This window comes from Neofelis nebulosa, chromosome 2 (genome assembly GCF_028018385.1).
Source record: "Neofelis nebulosa isolate mNeoNeb1 chromosome 2, mNeoNeb1.pri, whole genome shotgun sequence".
In the NCBI taxonomy this organism is placed as follows: Eukaryota; Metazoa; Chordata; class Mammalia; order Carnivora; family Felidae; genus Neofelis; species Neofelis nebulosa.
The window spans coordinates 74,884,624-74,902,625 of NC_080783.1; the positions used below are offsets into that span (position 1 = coordinate 74,884,624).

At 40.6% G+C, this 18,002-nt stretch overlaps 1 protein-coding gene across 4 annotated transcripts in view; it reads left to right on the forward strand.

The window, feature by feature from the left end:
• Nucleotides 1-18,002, forward strand: part of CYTIP (cytohesin 1 interacting protein) — a 78,527-nt gene that overhangs the window by 42,944 nt on the left and 17,581 nt on the right. The window contains exons 2-7 of one of the 4 annotated variants that reach the window (XM_058715219.1): nucleotides 1,267-1,426; nucleotides 9,073-9,122; nucleotides 9,361-9,415; nucleotides 14,149-14,251; nucleotides 14,465-14,558; nucleotides 17,386-17,455. In XM_058715219.1, coding sequence (XP_058571202.1) covers nucleotides 1,358-1,426; nucleotides 9,073-9,122; nucleotides 9,361-9,415; nucleotides 14,149-14,251; nucleotides 14,465-14,558; nucleotides 17,386-17,455 — 441 coding nt within the window. In that variant the 5' untranslated portion in view covers nucleotides 1,267-1,357. Of the gene's footprint in view, nucleotides 1-1,163; nucleotides 1,427-9,072; nucleotides 9,123-9,360; nucleotides 9,416-14,148; nucleotides 14,252-14,464; nucleotides 14,559-17,385; nucleotides 17,456-18,002 lie in introns of those variants that run through there. The other 3 variants (XM_058715217.1, XM_058715220.1, XM_058715218.1) reach the window with 3 other exon arrangements.

An 18,002-nucleotide genomic window follows, 5' to 3' on the forward strand; every position in this document is an offset into this window, starting at 1 on the left:
AGTTGTCAAAGTCTCTGCCACTCTCTTTTGTTTTACACATTTATGTTATATTATTTTACCCATCTGGGCCCTGAAGGCAAATGCAGTTGTAATCCCTGATTTAGATATTTTTATGTTTTTAGAAACATCGTTTTGTTCAAGATTTTACCCTTTATATTTGGCAGCTTCTGTTCGGCCTGGATTTACCTTGACCTCCATTTTAGTTCAAAACTTTCTAACTCCTTTACGTCCTACTATTGACCTTCACAATTATTTTGAAAATCACAGTTGACTTTTTCTAGTAGGTAAAACTTCTTTTTTTGGTTTTTGTTTTGATTCTTTTCTCTACTTACATCCCCGCTCCTCCTCTGAAACCAGTTCTCTCAAAACTACAGGTCTCAAACCCCCACCAAAAAAAGTATCTGTGATCTTGAGTACTTCATGATGGCGTCCTTGACCCATATTCATGCCGGGACCAACAAGAAACATTCTTGCGCCACCTTGGTTTGCCTGATAACTTCCTGTTCTTTCCATTATTCCCCGAGGACCACAGGCTGATGCTGCAGCAAAGTCCAGTCTAAGAGAGGGTCAACTTTGAGCTCTGAACGTGCTGGTCTTCTCCTCCCATTGTTCCTTGTAAGATGATGGATAATTTTAGTCAGGACAAAGTAGTAGAAGGGCAACCGGAAGAATGCTGAATGGTTATCCAAGTGGCAGATATAATGCCTTTTTGATGAACATTAATGAGCTAGGGTGTACTTTGGGGAAAGTACATTACAAGGACTTTGTAAGAGAACATTATGACTGGACCCTGTAATTCTTGCTTATATCCACAAGAACTGAATGTCTGCGTATCTTGACTTTGACATTGAACTGCCCATATTAAGTAGGAGAATGGGTGGGTAGCAAATGGCAGAACTTGGGGAAATATTTCTTTCTTCCTTTTAAAATAAGGCAGATGGTTTTTTGAACACAACTTGCCACAGCTCATAAAAGCATAAGAGTTCTGGTTTTTTGAAAGAGAAAATAATAAGTTGATTTTTTTTAACGGTAAAAGTATTGTTTCTCCCAGGGGCTTAAAGAAAAAAGGCATTGAGAAATGGGAGTGAACTGCAAGATAGGGTTTGTGTAACAAGTACCTAAAACCACAGAAGTCACATGGGCTCTTTCTGCTTTGCTACTTTTGATTACTTGTCAGAGGGTTAGAGTTTTAGCTTCCCCCATCCTGCAAGGCCACTCAACCATGTGCTAGCTGGAGTAATCTTTATTCACAATGTCTTTACAAAGGCTCCTGCAACAGAACAGCAATGGCAATCTGGTGGACTACTGTGCTGGTCCATCTTATAACTCTGACTCCACACTCACAGGCAGCTTCCGAATGGATGATAATAGAAGGATTCAAATGCTGGCAGACACAGTGGCCACTTTGCCTCGGGGAAGAAAGCAGGTATGATTACTATTTTGTACTTTCAGAGTTTTCCTGTTCTCTTGGGAGCAGAGTGATATGTTTATCTGACTTTGCACTGAACTTGTACTTTAGAGGCTTGGAATTAGTCACTAAGAGTATGGGGGAGGACGCAGCTAAGAAGCCCAGGTTGCTCATGGACTAGTCCAAAAGATTTAAGACCATAATAAAATATTGTTTTCAAGGCCAAACTTAAAAGAAGATTGTTTTTCTCATTTGAAGAGGTGTTCAGGTAAAATGAAAATCGTTAAGGGCATCTAACTTAGAGAATGCATGCAGATGTGGCCCGTTTGAGAATCATTGATCTTTTCCCCCTGTATGTGTCCCATTGATTCTATGCCTCCCAGCCTCACTCTGTGATAGTCATTTTCAATGGAATGAGAGTACCTTTTCTTCAGGACAGTGTTTGTTGACTAAATTATTTTCAGTGCAGGGGCACAGGTACATACCTAATGCCATTGGGAATGAAGGCTTTTACTGGATAAATTGGCAGATTGAGTACCAGCTCAGCTGTTTGCTAGCTGGTGGGACCTTGGGCCAGCCACTTGCCTAAGACTTCGTTTTCTTTTCTCTGTAATGGAGATAATAATAGAACCACCCTAAGGAGCTCTTCTTTGGCGTAAGTGAAGAAAATGCGCCGTGCCTAACACAGCGCCTGACGTGAAGTTGGTGCTCAACCATCATGTTATCATTTTTATTTTTATTGTAAGGGATTTCCCTAGAGATGAAAACTCACTTAGGAAAATCCATGTCCAGCTGAGTTTATTTTTCGTTTCTTTGATTCTACAATTTCCAATTTTTAAAATAATTTTTTAACCATAGCACCTCTTCAGGTTTTAGTTATATAACTTGCTATCATGCTCCAAGTGCATATCTGAATTTAGAACTGGAATTGCTTTAAAGCATGAATTTTTGCCCTTCAATCCTCCATGTACATCATGTGCTCCTCTTAAGCCTTCTAATTTCAGGATTAGAGAGTTAGAGCATAGTGGGCGAGTCATGATCTTTTCTCAGCAATGTATACAGCTGATTCCTCGTTATTTTTCACAATGAAGATAAGGGCATAATTTGCCATGGTTGGGATTTTCGATCTTCGTTTAATGCGAAAGTGCTTTTATGACATTAAGTTTAATCAAATGATGAACATTTCTATCAATTTACTGCCTGTCTGAAAATAAAGCAGCTATAGGAAGCACCAAGGTCTTTATTCAGGTTTCAGATATGGAGCAGTGTGTAGAAGGTACAGAGATGAAAACAACGCATTTCCTGGCCTTTTAGGGTTAACAATTCAGTAGGCAGAACAAAATAGGCATTACACAACATAAATGCTCTAATTCAAGGACATGTCTTTTAATATAACCTTGAAGGATAGGATGTTCCAGTTCTGAACGGTATTCCAGAGCAAGGGAATAATTAATGCCAAGGCACAGATCTCGGGGCCTTTAGGGCACATTGAGGTAACAGCACATTATTATGTCTGGAAGACCCAATAAGTGTCTGTTGAAGGGGAGTGGAGACCTTGGTGCTGGGCTCCTTTACGCTTGATCTTAGCGTAAAGGCGGAGAAGCCGGCGGGCTGCTTTACTAAACACTTCCCCTGAGGAAGCAGTGATTTGACCAACACAGGTAGCCACTGGGCATGTTTGAGCAGTAGAGGGTTTTAGGAACCTCACTCTAGAAACATGGTGTGTACGTGGGTAGAGATTAGCAGTGAGGGACCAACTTTTATGGTAGTTGGAGAAAAAGGAAATGGACAGAATGGAGAGGAGACCCGGAGACTTGGCTGTGAAAGGCAGTGAAAACGGAGGAGTCACATCTGGTCTTAAACTCGAGGGAAGATAGCTTCCACTAAAAAGAAGGCAGTCAGTACGAGGTTACTGGAAGGAGATAAGGAGAGGGATTTGGGCACACAAAACACATGCATTGTGCATAGGTATATAACCTATATACACACAAATGCCCACATTCTCACACCGAGGAATCTATCTGATGTTCTCATCTTTTTAGGCCCCGTCTTCTCCCTTTTCTCCTATTCTTTCCCATAGCAAACTCCTATTCAAACAGCGTTTTCTTCCTGTTGTGAGAATGACTTTAAGGAAAAAAAGAAGGCAAAACAAAAACTCTCTTCTGCATGATACTTATGATTCTGTACAGTTAGCATCAATGAGACTTGATGCAAGTTTATCCCAACATTTCAGGCTTTTCCAAATGGATGTTCATTTCCTTTAAGTGGTTTGTAGAGAATAATCACCCATTTGGCACTGCCTGAATCGCAGGCAACAAGATCCCTGTGAGGCAACCACATGAGCAGGTGTTTTTCTGCCCACTGTTATTTTCGACACTTTCAGGGCTGACGTCAACAGTTCATACTTCTCGTTATTGTTGGCTTTGGTTTCTGCAAAGCTGTATCTGGTGAGCACGTAGTTTCAGATTAATCTTCGGAAGCATTTGGGTGTTTACACTTGGAATTGCTTAAAAATAGATTTCTGTGTGTACCTCTTATCTCAATACCTGTATTTGTAGGAGGCGACAGACATCTCAGTACAGCTTCTACTTCTGAACATATTTTTTGGGGGTAAAAATCCCTGCAAAGGGAAACAGTGTGGGAAGGAGACGGGAGGAAATAAAGATAGGCTTTATAAATGTGGTGATAACAAAGGAGTAGTGATTGTACCTCTGGGCCGCTCCCTGAAGGGTAGTAGGTTGCAGTTGGAAGGCAGTTTAAGAACCAGGGACCTGACAAATGGGTTAGAAACTGGAATGTGCCTCACTGGTACCACAGGTTGTCTTTGCCTGACGTTCTCCAGGTTATTGAATTATTACTCAATAGGCAACTTCAGAAAGGGTGAATTCACTTAAAAGTTCTGATACGGAATTTTGTACTAAACTCTGGAACGTGTCTATTTCTGGGATGGGTTCTGCCCTGCAGAAGCTTTCACATGATTTCTGTCTGTTCACCCGTCTGTGACCCCGAACTCCCAAGTTTCTAACTGCAACAAGGCATCTTGATCATTACATGAATACTTTTAGGTACAACACTGTGTTAATTTCACTACAAAATAATTGGAAAAGTATTCTCTAATTCATACTGTGGCATGCCCTGAGTGAATAGCCCACAGTTTTTCTTGGAAAAGAAGCTCATGAGTCCACAGTGAGACTTTCTTGGGAAGCTGTGATGTTTATTTGGGTTCCTTAAGGGCACTTACGACTTAGGAAATTGCACACGGTTTCGCTATTTTGCTGTATTTTAGAATAGTCTGTAGAGCCCTGCTAACTCAAGGTTCCTGGGTTAAAAGGGAAACAGAAAAACAACAACAACAACAACAAAAAAAAAAACCCCTGGATTCCTGGAAGAATTAGGGAGATTGCAGCAGAGACTGGAGAAGAGAACAAGGCACAGGATTTGGGCTTTTGAAACAAACAATAGAAACAAAAGAAACATGTTAATATATATCCTCTCTCCACCCGCAATACTTTCCGGAAATGCATTCACTCAGTGGGGACCAGGAAGTAACAATCTGTTACTTAGCAGCAGAAGTGGCTGCAGTATTGAACTTTGAGCTCCTGTGAGTCTGCTGGCTCTCTGGCTGAGCTACAGATTACCCTGATCTTTTGCAAACTGACAGCTGAAATATTTAGTGTTGGCTTCCCCCTAAAGAGGGACATTGTAAATCACCGCATAGCGGCAAAAATTCCGTTTTGAATATTAATGCCTGATCTTTGAAGCCCTCTGACTAAAAACAAAAGAAGAGGAATCATAAACTCAACCCAGGCATCTTTATATTAGTGGCTAACAAGGGGTTAAGGAGCTTTGTCTAATCAGCGGTCGGCATTGAATGTGTGGCTTGCAGGCCTGCCAAATTGCCAAACCTAGAGTTCTCATATTAGATAATGTGTAATAAAAGACAGCTGTTGCCGGCATATGCCGTTCATCACACACCCGTTCCTTATCCATACGTTTTGGTGTCTCCGCTGCAACCCGGAGAAAAGGCTCTGGCTGGGAGCGCATTCGGGAGCACTGACGCCCCGGGTTAGAGCCTAAAACGGGTTAGAGCCTAGAACAGGTTAGAGCCTAGAACAGGACCACTCACTCTAGGAAAAGGGCTGTAGGCAAAATATTTTTCAAAGGGTGACGCTTTGGATAAGGCCTTAGGCATGCTTCTTCCCACTTAGGCAGATACCTGGGTGCCTGAGCACTGCTGAACCCTGGGAACATTCCTTTCCACATGGCCTGAGTCTGACAGCCCAGATCACATGCAAGGAGGCTGTGTGTCAAGATGTGGCACGTGTCAGAGAATTTGATGGTACCTAATTTGTTTAAATTGTTTTTTCTTTAAACATTAGGTGCCTAAGAGAGGTTCATCGCTAATCTAGAGTAGAAACTAATTTACAATTTGACTTAGTCTGATTTTGTGTGTGTATCACTGGTAATCCAAATCAGTTGAGTCACAGGAATTGGGGCTCTGCCCTGTGCCTCACGGTGTGCTAGGCAAATATTTTCAACTAGTCGATTAGCTAGATAGAAAGGTTAGCCAGAGAAAAGTAGGAAAATTGCTTTTGGGTTTGTCTTGTGGAGTTAAACTATTTTATATTTGAATTTATCTGGAATGATTTTTTTTACTTTAGAAGGTAGGTTACAGGTGGACCAGATGAAATCTTAAGGTTCCTGTCAGTGCTATGATTATTTGCCTGGCAAAAGGGCATTTAAAATTGCGAGGAAAGGCTGGAAATAACTCATTCATTTTTGCCACCACTTATTCATTTGGAAGTTAGGTATTAAGGCATTAGAACTTCCTTTGTTTCCTATTAATCCTTTATGGGTCTTGATGTTTTTGGACTGAGATGGTTTTGTTCTTTTTGTTTTGTTTTTCATTTTTGATGTTGCCACGTGTTTGGGATTTTCTTAAATTTAATTTTATATTTTTAATGATTACCCTTGAGTTTTGCCTGCAAATATTTAAAATTTGATGAAGGGCACAGTTGAAGAATATTTTAATGCATTTCTCCTGAACTTGATCTTTCATCACTACTTACTTACATTGGTGTCTAATAGTTTACTTCTATTTGTCTATTTAGCTATTTTGAAGTTTCCCCTATATTCCAGGCACTGCACTAGGCACTGGGGTAGAAAGTAAAACAAGTACAGTCCCGACGTGGCTCTAAGGATAAAGATAATTCTGTACAGAGGCGAGGTATTTGATCCAGCATACCCTTTATATAAATACACATACAGTCGCCACATACAAGAATATGTGAATAATATGATGAATATTGATAGCAAGAGTAGTATTTTTAAATATAAGCCCTGGTTATGATAACAGGTAACAGGTAGATATGACCTACCTAAGAAGCTTGCAATCGGAAACAAGGATAAAACCAGGGAGATGCAAATAATGAAAGTCGATTGAGACAATGTGAGTGCAGTGTCTGGCAAGATGAAAATACTTGGCAATATCAAGTTTATTGCTCTCTTTTATAAGAAGGCAGCCCTACTGCATAGCTGAGTCGTCCCTAGCCCATGTTTGTGGTTAGTAGGACAAATCAGGATGAAATAAGCTATGCACATTGTTGCGGGCCATCTATTGTTAGTCCTTACAAATTGAAAATAAATAATTTCTGGCAAATCTAGAGAATCTTTTTGGGTCTGAGCCTTCTGATTGCAGACTTCAGGATGATGCAAATGATTTGAGGGGTGGAACTGAAAAGACAAGGAATTCCAAAACGTAATCAATTTGCAGCAAAGTGAGGAGAGATCATCTCTTCATTACATTAGCTTAACTGACCAATCAGTAGCCAAATTCTGAACGCTGAGCCATTTCAGAAAGTTTGTGAAAAGGCTGGCATTTGGTACTTGATAATTCAGATTCATTACAGTGATGTAGGCTTCTGTCCTAACAAATGCCTTAATGAGGGTTTTCTTTGTGCATTAATTTTATGTGTTTTTCGCCTTCTGATTTTCAGCCTCTGTTTGGACTATGTGTTGATCTCCTGACTTTTTTTTTCTTAGTTTATTTATTTATTTTGAGAGAAAGAGAGAAACAGAGAGAGCATGAGCGGGATAGGGGCAGAGAGAGAGGGAGAGAAAGAGAATGCGAAGCAGGCTCCACAGCGTCAGCTCACAGACCGATGTGGGGCTTGAACTCACAACCCGCGAGATCAGGACCTGAGCCAACACCAAGAGTCGGACACTTAACTGGCTGAGCCACCCAAGCAGCCCCTGACATTTTTATGTATTCACTGATAGATGACAGGCGTGTCAGGTTGACCATGAAACACCCGTGGGTTAGCTGGGATTGCAGTTTACATTTTGGGCCACTGGACCAACATTTGAGAAAGGGCTGATTACCATTTGTTAATTCCTAAACAAATAACACAAAAACACAGAAAAAACAGCCATCACCTGAAAAAATAAGATGCTGCCTTTTGCTTACTTTTCCTACTTACAAGGGTAGAAGATATCTCGGAAGTTTATGTTTATAGGATCTTTTTCCAAAATATGCCAAGGAGGAAAGGTGATAGTATTCCTGTGTTTATACTATTTGGTTCCTTTGCTCTCTTGGCTGCAGATCTCACCGCACTCTTCCAGACCTTCTGCAAAAATCAATCATAAGCAGAATTGAGGTTTTGAGTCCCTGGTTTCACCTGAATTGTGCTTCTGCATATGAGTTGGTTCTTTAGAGATTATTTTATCATGTTAAAAACAGTAACATATTGAACTATTATAATAAATACAGTCATTTCATCAGTATCTCAAAAAACTATCAAGCATTTGAGTTTTATATGCCATTCTGTGGGTGTTGTTTTCTTTGGATTTCCGTGTGATTAGAAATTGCTATGGTTAATCTTTCGGAGGCTATTTTAAATAGAGATTAGATATGACATTCCTTTTGGAAGCTTTGGAGTTTTGCCACATTACCTGGACTCTTTTTGCCAGGGTGTATTATTATCTGAGCCTCATTTAGCCTTTTAAATTTTTTTTTTTTTAACGTTTATTTATTTTTGAGACAGAGAGAGACAGAGCATGAACAGGGGAGGGGCAGAGAGAGAGGGAGACACAGAATCCGAAACAGGCTCCAGGCTCTGAGCTGTCAGCACAGAGCCCGATGCGGGGCTCGAACTCACCAACCGTGAGATCATGACCTGAGCCGAAGTCGGACGCTCAACCCACCGAGCCACCCAGGCGCCCCTCATTTAGCCTTTTAATGCTCCAACGTTCCCCTTCCCCGCTCTCCTTTGCTACCACTAGAAAATGGAAATTACTGGGGCGCCTGGGTGGCTCAGTCGGTTAAGCGTCCGACTTCAGCTCAGGTCACGATCTCACGGTCCGTGAGCTCAAGCCCCGAGTTGGGCTCTGGGCTGACTGCTCAGAGCCTGGAGCCTGTTTCAGATTCTGTGTCTCCCTCTCTCTCTGACCCTCCCCCGTTCATGCTTTGTCTCTCTCTGTCTCAAAAATAAACGTTAAAAAAAAAAATTAAAAAAAAAGAAAATGGAAATTACTACCTTTACATGACAATTTCCCAGAGCTGGGCCAAAGAAGGTGACAAAGAACAAAGTGCTTGGTGATTTACAACACTTCATAGTTGTGTCTTAAGGACCTTTGGATAACTGTGTGCTTATTATATTTTTCAGCTTGCTTTGACGAGATCAAGTTCTTTAGGTGACTTCTCCTGGTCTCAAAGGTAAAGAGATTCTTGTATTTTTGTGTCTCTCACCAAGGCATTCAGGAGCACAGCTCTTCAGACTGTGGACGACAACACACACACACACACACACACACACACCCACAGAGTCTCACATACTACGGTTTACATGAACGTCAGCTGTTTGTAATTGTGGCAGTTATTTAATGATACGTATGTGACAAATGTGATACTTTGGTCTTCATGCATATTTTCAATTTTTTTTTCTTTGTTACAGAAAGCTTGTTACCGTGGAAAAGCAAGATAATGGAACTTTTGGATTTGAAATTCAGGTGGGCAGTTTTCAATTTTCCAGATTTTAATGAAGAAAGTGGCACTGATAGTATGATATTTGCAAAGAAAGAGGGAAGACAGGATCAGAGAATCATGGGCTCCGTGACTTGTATCTGTGACTTTTATCCAGTGTGCAGTGGTTTGGGGGAGTTTTTCAGCGTGCTGGGTGCCATCAAGGAAAGAAAACATTGAAGCCAAAATAAAACCCCTGAGACCTGCTCAGCTCCTTGTTCTGAGTTGCTTTAGTTTTCCTGTAAGTCTGAGCCTGATCAGAAATACTTGGTTTCAGCCAGATCTTCTAAATAAGAAAGTGAAATACTCTATTACAGATGTGCATTTTATATATTTGCATTTAAGATGTGTTTTGCATAATCATTTTTGTACTGCATATCAGATTTTAAATCTATTCTCTGGCATTCAAGAAATACTTGAAAGCGTGTATATTTGTGTATATGGGACTGCATGTATTCGTGTGGAACCTCTGTTACATTTTGAGATACTAAGGATTTTATCTTGGATATGACGAAGAAAATTGGACTTTTTTCTTAATGACAACACCTTATAATTACTATTTGAAACATTTTAGAACATTTGGGTCTACCTGCATATTGTCTCCTGCTCTAGGAAGTTTCTAACAGTCTTTGTAAGTTTCTATTTCTTTTTTTTTGACATTTCAAATAAATGTTTATTTATTTTTTGAGAGAGAGAGACAGAAAGAGAGAGTTTGAGACAGAGCGTGAGCAGGGGAGGGCTAGAGAGAAGGAGACACAGAATCCGAAGCAGGCTCCAGGCTCTGAGCTGTCAGCACAGAGCCTGATGCAGGGCTCTAACTCATGAACCATGAGATCATGACCTGAGCAGAAGTCGGACACCTGACTGATTGAGCCACCCAGGTGCCTCATATAGGTTTCAATTTCTTTTCTTTTTTTTTAATTTTTTTTTAAGGTTTTATTTATTTTTGAGACAGGGAGAGACAGAGCATGAACAGGGGAGGGTCAGAGAGAGGGAGACACAGAATCGGAAACAGGCTCCAGGCTCTGAGCGGTCAGCACAGAGCCCGACGCGAGGCTCGAACTCACGAACCGCGAGATCATGACCTGAGCCGAAGTCAGCCGCTTAACCGACTGAGCCACCCAGGAGCCCCATAGGTTTCAATTTCTAATAGCTTAAAAATTTCATTTCTTATTTGCTCTCTGCTTTTTCATGGCCATATTTGTAAAGATGGTGAGTTAGGTCAGATGAAGTCCAGTCCAATTAAGTGCAACAGTAATAGCTTATGTATTATTGTTTTTTTTCCTCCATCACACTTTGGCATTTCTTTTAGATAATCATATTCTTTTGCATAATCGTATTCTTATAGTGCACATCAGCTTTGAGATCTTAACTTTGGTGCTGCTTTCAAAAAACTTTGGTGACTGAAAAAAAAAAAAAAAAAAAAAAAAAAAAAAAGGGGCGCCTGGGTGGCGCAGTCGGTTAAGCGTCCGACTTCAGCCAGGTCACGATCTCGCGGTCCGGTCCGTGAGTTCGAGCCCCGCGTCAGGCTCTGGGCTGATGGCTCGGAGCCTGGAGCCTGTTTCCGATTCTGTGTCTCCCTCTCTCTCTGCCCCTCCCCCGTTCATGCTCTGTCTCTCTCTGTCCCAAAAATAAAAATAAAAAACGTTGAAAAAAAAAAAATTTTAAAAACTTTGGTGACTGAATATCAGCCCCCAAATTGGAAAGATGCTGTGTATTTGAAGATTAGGAACAGGAAACTGCTAATAAGTAAAACATGCCTTCTGAATAAAGAAACCAAATGGAACCCTAGCTATAATGAATAGGGAGAAGGCTATAGGAAGAAGAAAGATACTTTCTACTTTCTGAACTATTCTACTTTTTTTTTTTAATTTTTTTTAACGTTTATTTATTTTTGAGACAGAGAGAGACAGAACATGAACGGGGGAGGGTCACAGAGAGAAGGAGACACAGAATCTGAAACAGGCTCCAGGCTCTGAGCTGTCAGCACAGAGCCCGACGCGGGGCTCGAACCCACGGACCGTGAGATCATGACCTGAGCCGAAGTCAGACGCTTAACCGACTGAGCCACCCAGGCGCCCCTGAACTATTCTACTTTTAAATTCGGTGACATCTATGATTCTTCTATGAGGTTTTAGAAGCATAGTACTCTCTCTTACTCCCCATTCATATGAAACGCTCTCTCTCTCTGCTGTGGAGACACTGCCTTTTGTGCTTGCTTTTAAATGAGAATTATCCAGAGGGTATGTAGCAGTTGCTACTGGAAACAAGATCGATGACTACTCACTTATCCTATTTAATGTAACAAATGAGGATTTTCTTCTAACTCTTCTATGATATATGTCATTGTTTCCCCATGTTTCTCCCCCATACCATGAATGCTGACACCACATGGAGCACAAGTCAAAACTATCATTAGTGGACAGCAGGTTACAGCAGCTAGAACCTTTGTAGATAAACACGAGTTAATGATTTTATTTCTGAACTGCAGTGTGTTCCAGTAAAGCAGGAACCCAGTCCTCTGCCAATTTCCTCTTGGTATATGCTTTCCATTGCCAGCTCCACACCATCATCTATTCTTTTTTTTTTTAAATGTTTATTTATTTTTGAGAGAGACAGAGAGAGAGAGTAGTGGAGGCACAGAGAGAGAGGGAAACAAAGAATCTGAAGCAGGATCCAGGCTCTGAGCCGTCACCACAGCTCCCACGAACAGCAAGATCATGACCTGAGTGGAAGTCGGACGCTTAACCGACTGAGCCAACCAAGCGTCCCCACACCATAATCTATTCTTTAACAGTCCTAAGATTTACAGTAGTCATCAAATAGGGGAAATACTCTGGGAATTTTTTGAAGACCAGATAGAGCCTCATGTATCCACATCGTGCACCCATGGTTAACATGTATTTGGGTTCTGGTCTACCAAGTGAAGGGCACATTGGCAAAGAAACTACACATCCCCTTTGCATTTCCCTGGGTGCTAGTTTTATACTGTTAGTGAGAGTCACACAGTTTGATAGCAACACAAATGTTAGATTCATACACACCAAGTTCATGTTCTCTCGGTGCTGCCTGGTGGGATTCTTAGGAGTTTCAAATGAAACAATACGTCATATAAAGTCCTTAGTAACGTGCCCGGTACCAGTAGATCAAACAATGGCAGGTGTTAGAATAAAGGTCACTGGGCCTGAGAGAGGGCAATGTGACTTTTATATCTCTGAGAAATGCAGGGGATTGTTCTGTCATTGGCTTCTAAAAATGGGAACTAGAAGACTAGGTGTGTGTGTGTGTGTGTGTGTGTGTGTGTGTGTGTGTGTGTGAGGGGGGCGGGGGGGATTATTTGACTATTTCAATCCAGAACTATGGGGCTTCTGCCTTTTCTTCTCTGTCCTCAATCCACAAATTTTACACTGGTTGTGCACATATATGCTGGCTGTGTAAATCAACATGTTTCCCCTCATTGTACTCACTTTGATCACTGGACCTGGAGGGCAGATTCTCACTGCTAATAAGAGCTGTTATAACGGTGGTTTCCCAGAGGAGTGACTGTTAGAGCTTTGGTTCATGTACCGCATGGACTAGATCATCTTTTCATTCCTGAAAGGGTCCAGGCTGTAGCAAGACTTCCTGGCAGAAAAGCTGTTAAAGGGATCTGACATAGAGGGAAGTGTAATAAATGACCTTTAAAGGTCCCTGGTACCTTTATGATATAGGGATTCTAAATGCCTTGCAGAGCAAATAGAGATACCCTAGATGTTAACTAAGTCAAGTTTCTAGGAGTTGCATGCACATGATTGACTTCTGGTTCTGGAGTCTGTGTGTCTGTAAAATAAGGAGTGAACATCAGGTGTTAATTTCTCCACAGAGAAGCAGTACTGTAATAGGAATAACTTTAGGAATCAGATTACTCAACTCAGATACTGATTTTGATTCTAAATGGAACTAGGCTTCGTAACTTAAATGTGTGCAAAAGAAAAATATGTTTGTTATAGGTCACTGGGCCACTATATCGAGCAATATTTATGGAGTGTTCTTGGTACAATTTGAAACAAAAATAAAAACAAAACCAAGCTTTTGACAAACTGAGGCAAGAGACGAAGCATAACTTTTTCTAATTTAGTTGAGTGACTAATGAACCGGTGAGTATTCAGGCAGGCATACCAGAGAGCACTTAGACAAGAAGGTAATCACGTCAATTATAGCACTTTTGAAAAAATACAGGGCAGATTGTCATTATTTGCAGAGCTCTGATTTAAAATAATTATTGTTGGCACATCTCCCTTCCTGGATGTGTACTGTTCCATATGCTCTTGTAATGAGTGCTTTAGCTTGGGAGAACCACACAGAGATTTTTCTCTTTGCTTTTTGGCTACTATTGTTTTATCCCATTGGGAAATAAGAAACCTAATTTTTCTTAATAGATATGTAATAATGAGAGCATCAGGTGGTCTCTCAGGCTTGAAAATGGAAAATCTTGAGCCAGTCTTATCCCACTTTTAGTCTCACCCTGGATTTTTTTTTTTTTTTAATGAAAAGGGTTGGCTACAGATTTCATCATAGAATCTCAGGACTGGTACCTTTGATTCAGTTTATATTCAAGAAAGCCTTTCCAATTGTTCTTTGTACCTTTACCTGTTCTGCTGCGTAATCAACACCCTTTTATTTTTTGACACATAGATTTTGAGTTTTTTGAATAATAATTATGTATCACTTGAATTTTTAGACTTACAGGCTCCAGAACCAGAACATGTGCTCTTCTGAGATGTGCACTCTGATTTGCAAAATACAGGAGGATAGCCCAGCCCACTACGCTGGCCTGCAAACTGGTAATTTATAACTTTGCTCATGTTGGGAATGATTTAAATAGCAAGAAAAGAAATCTTTATGCTACCGAAGGTCAGGATGTGATTGCTGCTTTGAATTTTCTTCCCTCTTTTATGTTGCTAAGGTTTGGGGCTTGCTTGTTTTGTTTTATTTGCATGTCAGGAGGGATTCTTCAAGCAAGTGTTTTAACACTCACTTTTCTTGGCATCTCCCAGGTGATGTCCTTGCAAATATCAATGGTGTGAGCACGGAAGGCTTTACCCACAAACAAGTCGTTGACCTGATCAGATCTTCAGGAAACGTGTTAACGTAACTATCCATCTGCTTCCCATGGGGCTTCAGAAATGTTATGGTCTCTCACAATGCCTGTTGAGTGAATGAATAGGCTTTTTGTTCAGGATCACAAGAAGGGAGGCAGTGCACCAAAGCTTTGGGATCGGGTACAGACATGTATTATCAGTCCCTTTTGTTTCTCAAGGTTTCCTCAAACTTGAAAGTATTGTCAACATCTAAAGTCAGAGGACATCAATAGCCCCAACATCTGTGTGGGAGGGATGGCATTTAGAAAATTTATTTATTTATTTATCTTAATGTTAAATTCAACTAAACTGGCACCACGTTCTCTTTGGATAGAGAGGAATTAGTCCAGCTTCCATGGTTGATATAATCTTGTGGTTAGAACAAATAAAAGGTTAGGAGGGCTGAGTTTTTTACTCTCACACCACAAGCCAATTGTTTTTCTCTTCTAGTGTTCCATTTAGCAGGAAGAAAACTCTGGTCAACCCTCCCTGCCCTGCGACACACGCTCACACTTACTAATAGTCCAGACTTACTCATGGGAGAGTGTCCTTCCCAACTAGAGATTTGACTGAATTTTCTACCATACCATCCTTTAGAGCCTAATAAGACTTCAGTAATTAGTTAAAAGATGGAATTTCCTCAGTCATTCAAATGATATTTATTGAGCAAATACTATGTTTCCAGCTTTGTGATATAGGCTTAGGAGAGACAAAGACAAGGACTCTTGTCGTGCTTTATTATCTGTGGAGGGAGATGGACAAGGAAAGCCTTCAAAATAAGTAATTTTGAAATTTCAACTTTTGGTTCCTGCTATTAAGAAAGTAAAATGAGGAACGGGGTAGAATACTGAGTAAGAGGATTCTACCTGCGTTTAGAGGGATCTTGCCTGAGGAGGGGAAATCTGGGCTGAGACATAAGGAAAAAGAAGGGATGGTCATGTGAACTTCTGGTGAGAGCCTTTCAGGCAAAGAGAGAGGTCTGTGAATTCTCAAAATGGGCTTGGCATGTCCAAGAGATAGAGAAACAACCAGTGTGATGGGTGGTTGGTAGATTAGGGAGAATATAAGAAATGAAGGCAGGGAGTTGGCCAGGGGGCAGAGCATGGGTCTTGTCAGGCTAAGTAATTTAAGCATTTATTCTGACTAAGGTGGGGTGTGTGTGCATTATCTCGCTCATCCTTCACAGCCACCTTGTGATGTTAGTTTTATTTCTATTTATAGAGCAAGTGCCTGAAGCTTAAGTTAGGTGGAATTAAGATCAATGATATAGTAAGTGACTGGGCTAGGATTTGACCACCCGCTCTGGAAGCCAAGATCTGTTCTCTTCAGCTACCCCACAGCTGCTCATTGCAAGCTGCCAATAGAAAATCCCCTGGATGCTCTTCAATTATTCTGGTCTAAAGCTTCAAAGATGTTCTTACTGTGTGTGGGACTCCTGATGGTCCAGCTCTGTGGATCCTGTGAGTTCAGGGTAAAGGAGCTCTTTACTCCAGAGAAACTTGAATCTATATGGTTGGAGCCATATAGAATCCCAGGGAAAATGGTGGCAGTTAGAATCAGGAGGCTGTGTTCCAAATGGTTGAAGTGGGTAGAACGCAGGTATGTAATTAAGGAGTAGTGGGTGGAGACAAATGGAAATTCAGACGTCAGGAAAATGAGAGACAACTGTATAAATACTGAAGAGGGTGACCAGTGTATTCCTGAGGTTTGGCACATAGACATTTATTGCTTGTTCAGCTCAGGTCAGCATTAAAATTCCCACTGAAACAGATTCATAGGGATCCTCACTCGTGACCAGAGACAAGACCATCCTAATGAGAAAGGAGACAACATCTTGGCTTTCATTATCATTTCATTATCTTGGGAATGATGCTATTAGAAATAGAGAAAAGTTCGTCTCCATATTTAATGCTATTATTCCCCCATGACTTGAAAGATTTCCTGAATCTTAATAGTTACAGCTTATTTGTCAGAAGGAATTTGAACCAATACTTTAAAAATATTTAGGTGTGTGACTAACACATGGAATTTGTTACCTTATTCAGATTGCTGACTTAGTAGTCAAAATAAAGGCCTCAACATGAGCCCACAAAACAAATCACTCAGGATAGAACACGTCCTTTTATTTTTAGAAAGGCATTTGGTATAGGGAGAAAAGAACAGCATCAAACTGATAATGCTAGGATTAAGGTTTATAAACTTAAAAGGTTCCAAGATGTGAGAGTCATATGAAGGTTATTATCTCTTAGTGGTTTCGGTTCTGTTTGTTCGAGCTGCAAAATTAAGTCAATTTACAGAGTAAAGGTCCCTAGCATCCCAGGAAAGAAAGGATGTTTCCCTTTTCCAAGAAAGAGCATGTTGCTACCACTGTTTGAAAATCCCTATTGCATGTTGGTTTCATTGCTGGACCTCTCATGCTAAGCATGACTATCTAAATTCTGGCACACAGTAAATGCCCAGTAAATATTCACCAAATAGAATACGTGATTCAGTCAGAGACCATAAGAATAGATTCCATTAGAGAACAACAATCATTGCCATACGCTGGCATCTATAAAGCGAGCCACGGGTTACAAGTTAAACAGTATCTTTTCTTTCAACCTCCCTCTCTAGGGGACATTTTGTTTTTGTGTTGCTTTTGTTCCATTTTCTTTCTCTGAATACTGTCAGAAGATTCCGCCTAGGTGCAGATACTTGAAGTGCCATGAAAATAATAACATTTATGTTGCTTTTTTAAGTGTAGTCTGTGCTCAAAGTGGCATAATCTACAAGGATGGTACTTGTTTGAAAGAATCACTCATGCTGTTCCCTTCCCCCCTCCCTTTCTCTTAAAACAGGATAGAGACTCTTAATGGAACAATGATTCTCAAAAGAACAGAGCTTGAAGCAAAGCTACAAGTTTTAAAGGTAATTTAATTTAATACAGTGAGGTACCTTTTTCATCCTTGAACGTGTGAGTGGTGGAATAAAAATCTATTTGAGGAATTGAAATAGCCCTTGAAGATGAAATGTCATGATGAGTCTAAACTGCTGAATTATCAAGAGCCACACAATTACCTTTACAGGAATATTAAATTCCACAAGCCAGTGCAAATCACGTTCTTCCTTCCTCCTTCCGTGTTTCTGTGAGGCTCAGAAAAGCAACAGGAAGGCACATCACTTGAAGAACTTTTCATTCATGCACCTGTGATCTCTCTTGATTTACATTTTGTTTGGGGAAGAAACAAAGGAGGAGTTGCTGGTCTTTTCTTCATTTTTTCCCCCGTGTTGCCTGTTTGCAGGAGGGCCTAGAAGTTTTGTTTTTCCACTTTCCTCTTCTGTGTCTTTCTGTTCAGCCTCTTTCTTCCTCCAGAAATCATCTCCCTCTGCTCCTGTGGTTGTCCTTGAATCTACTTTCATTGGCCAACACGCAATCAACTCTGAAGCGGAAAAAAAAAAAAAAAAATTAAGTTTT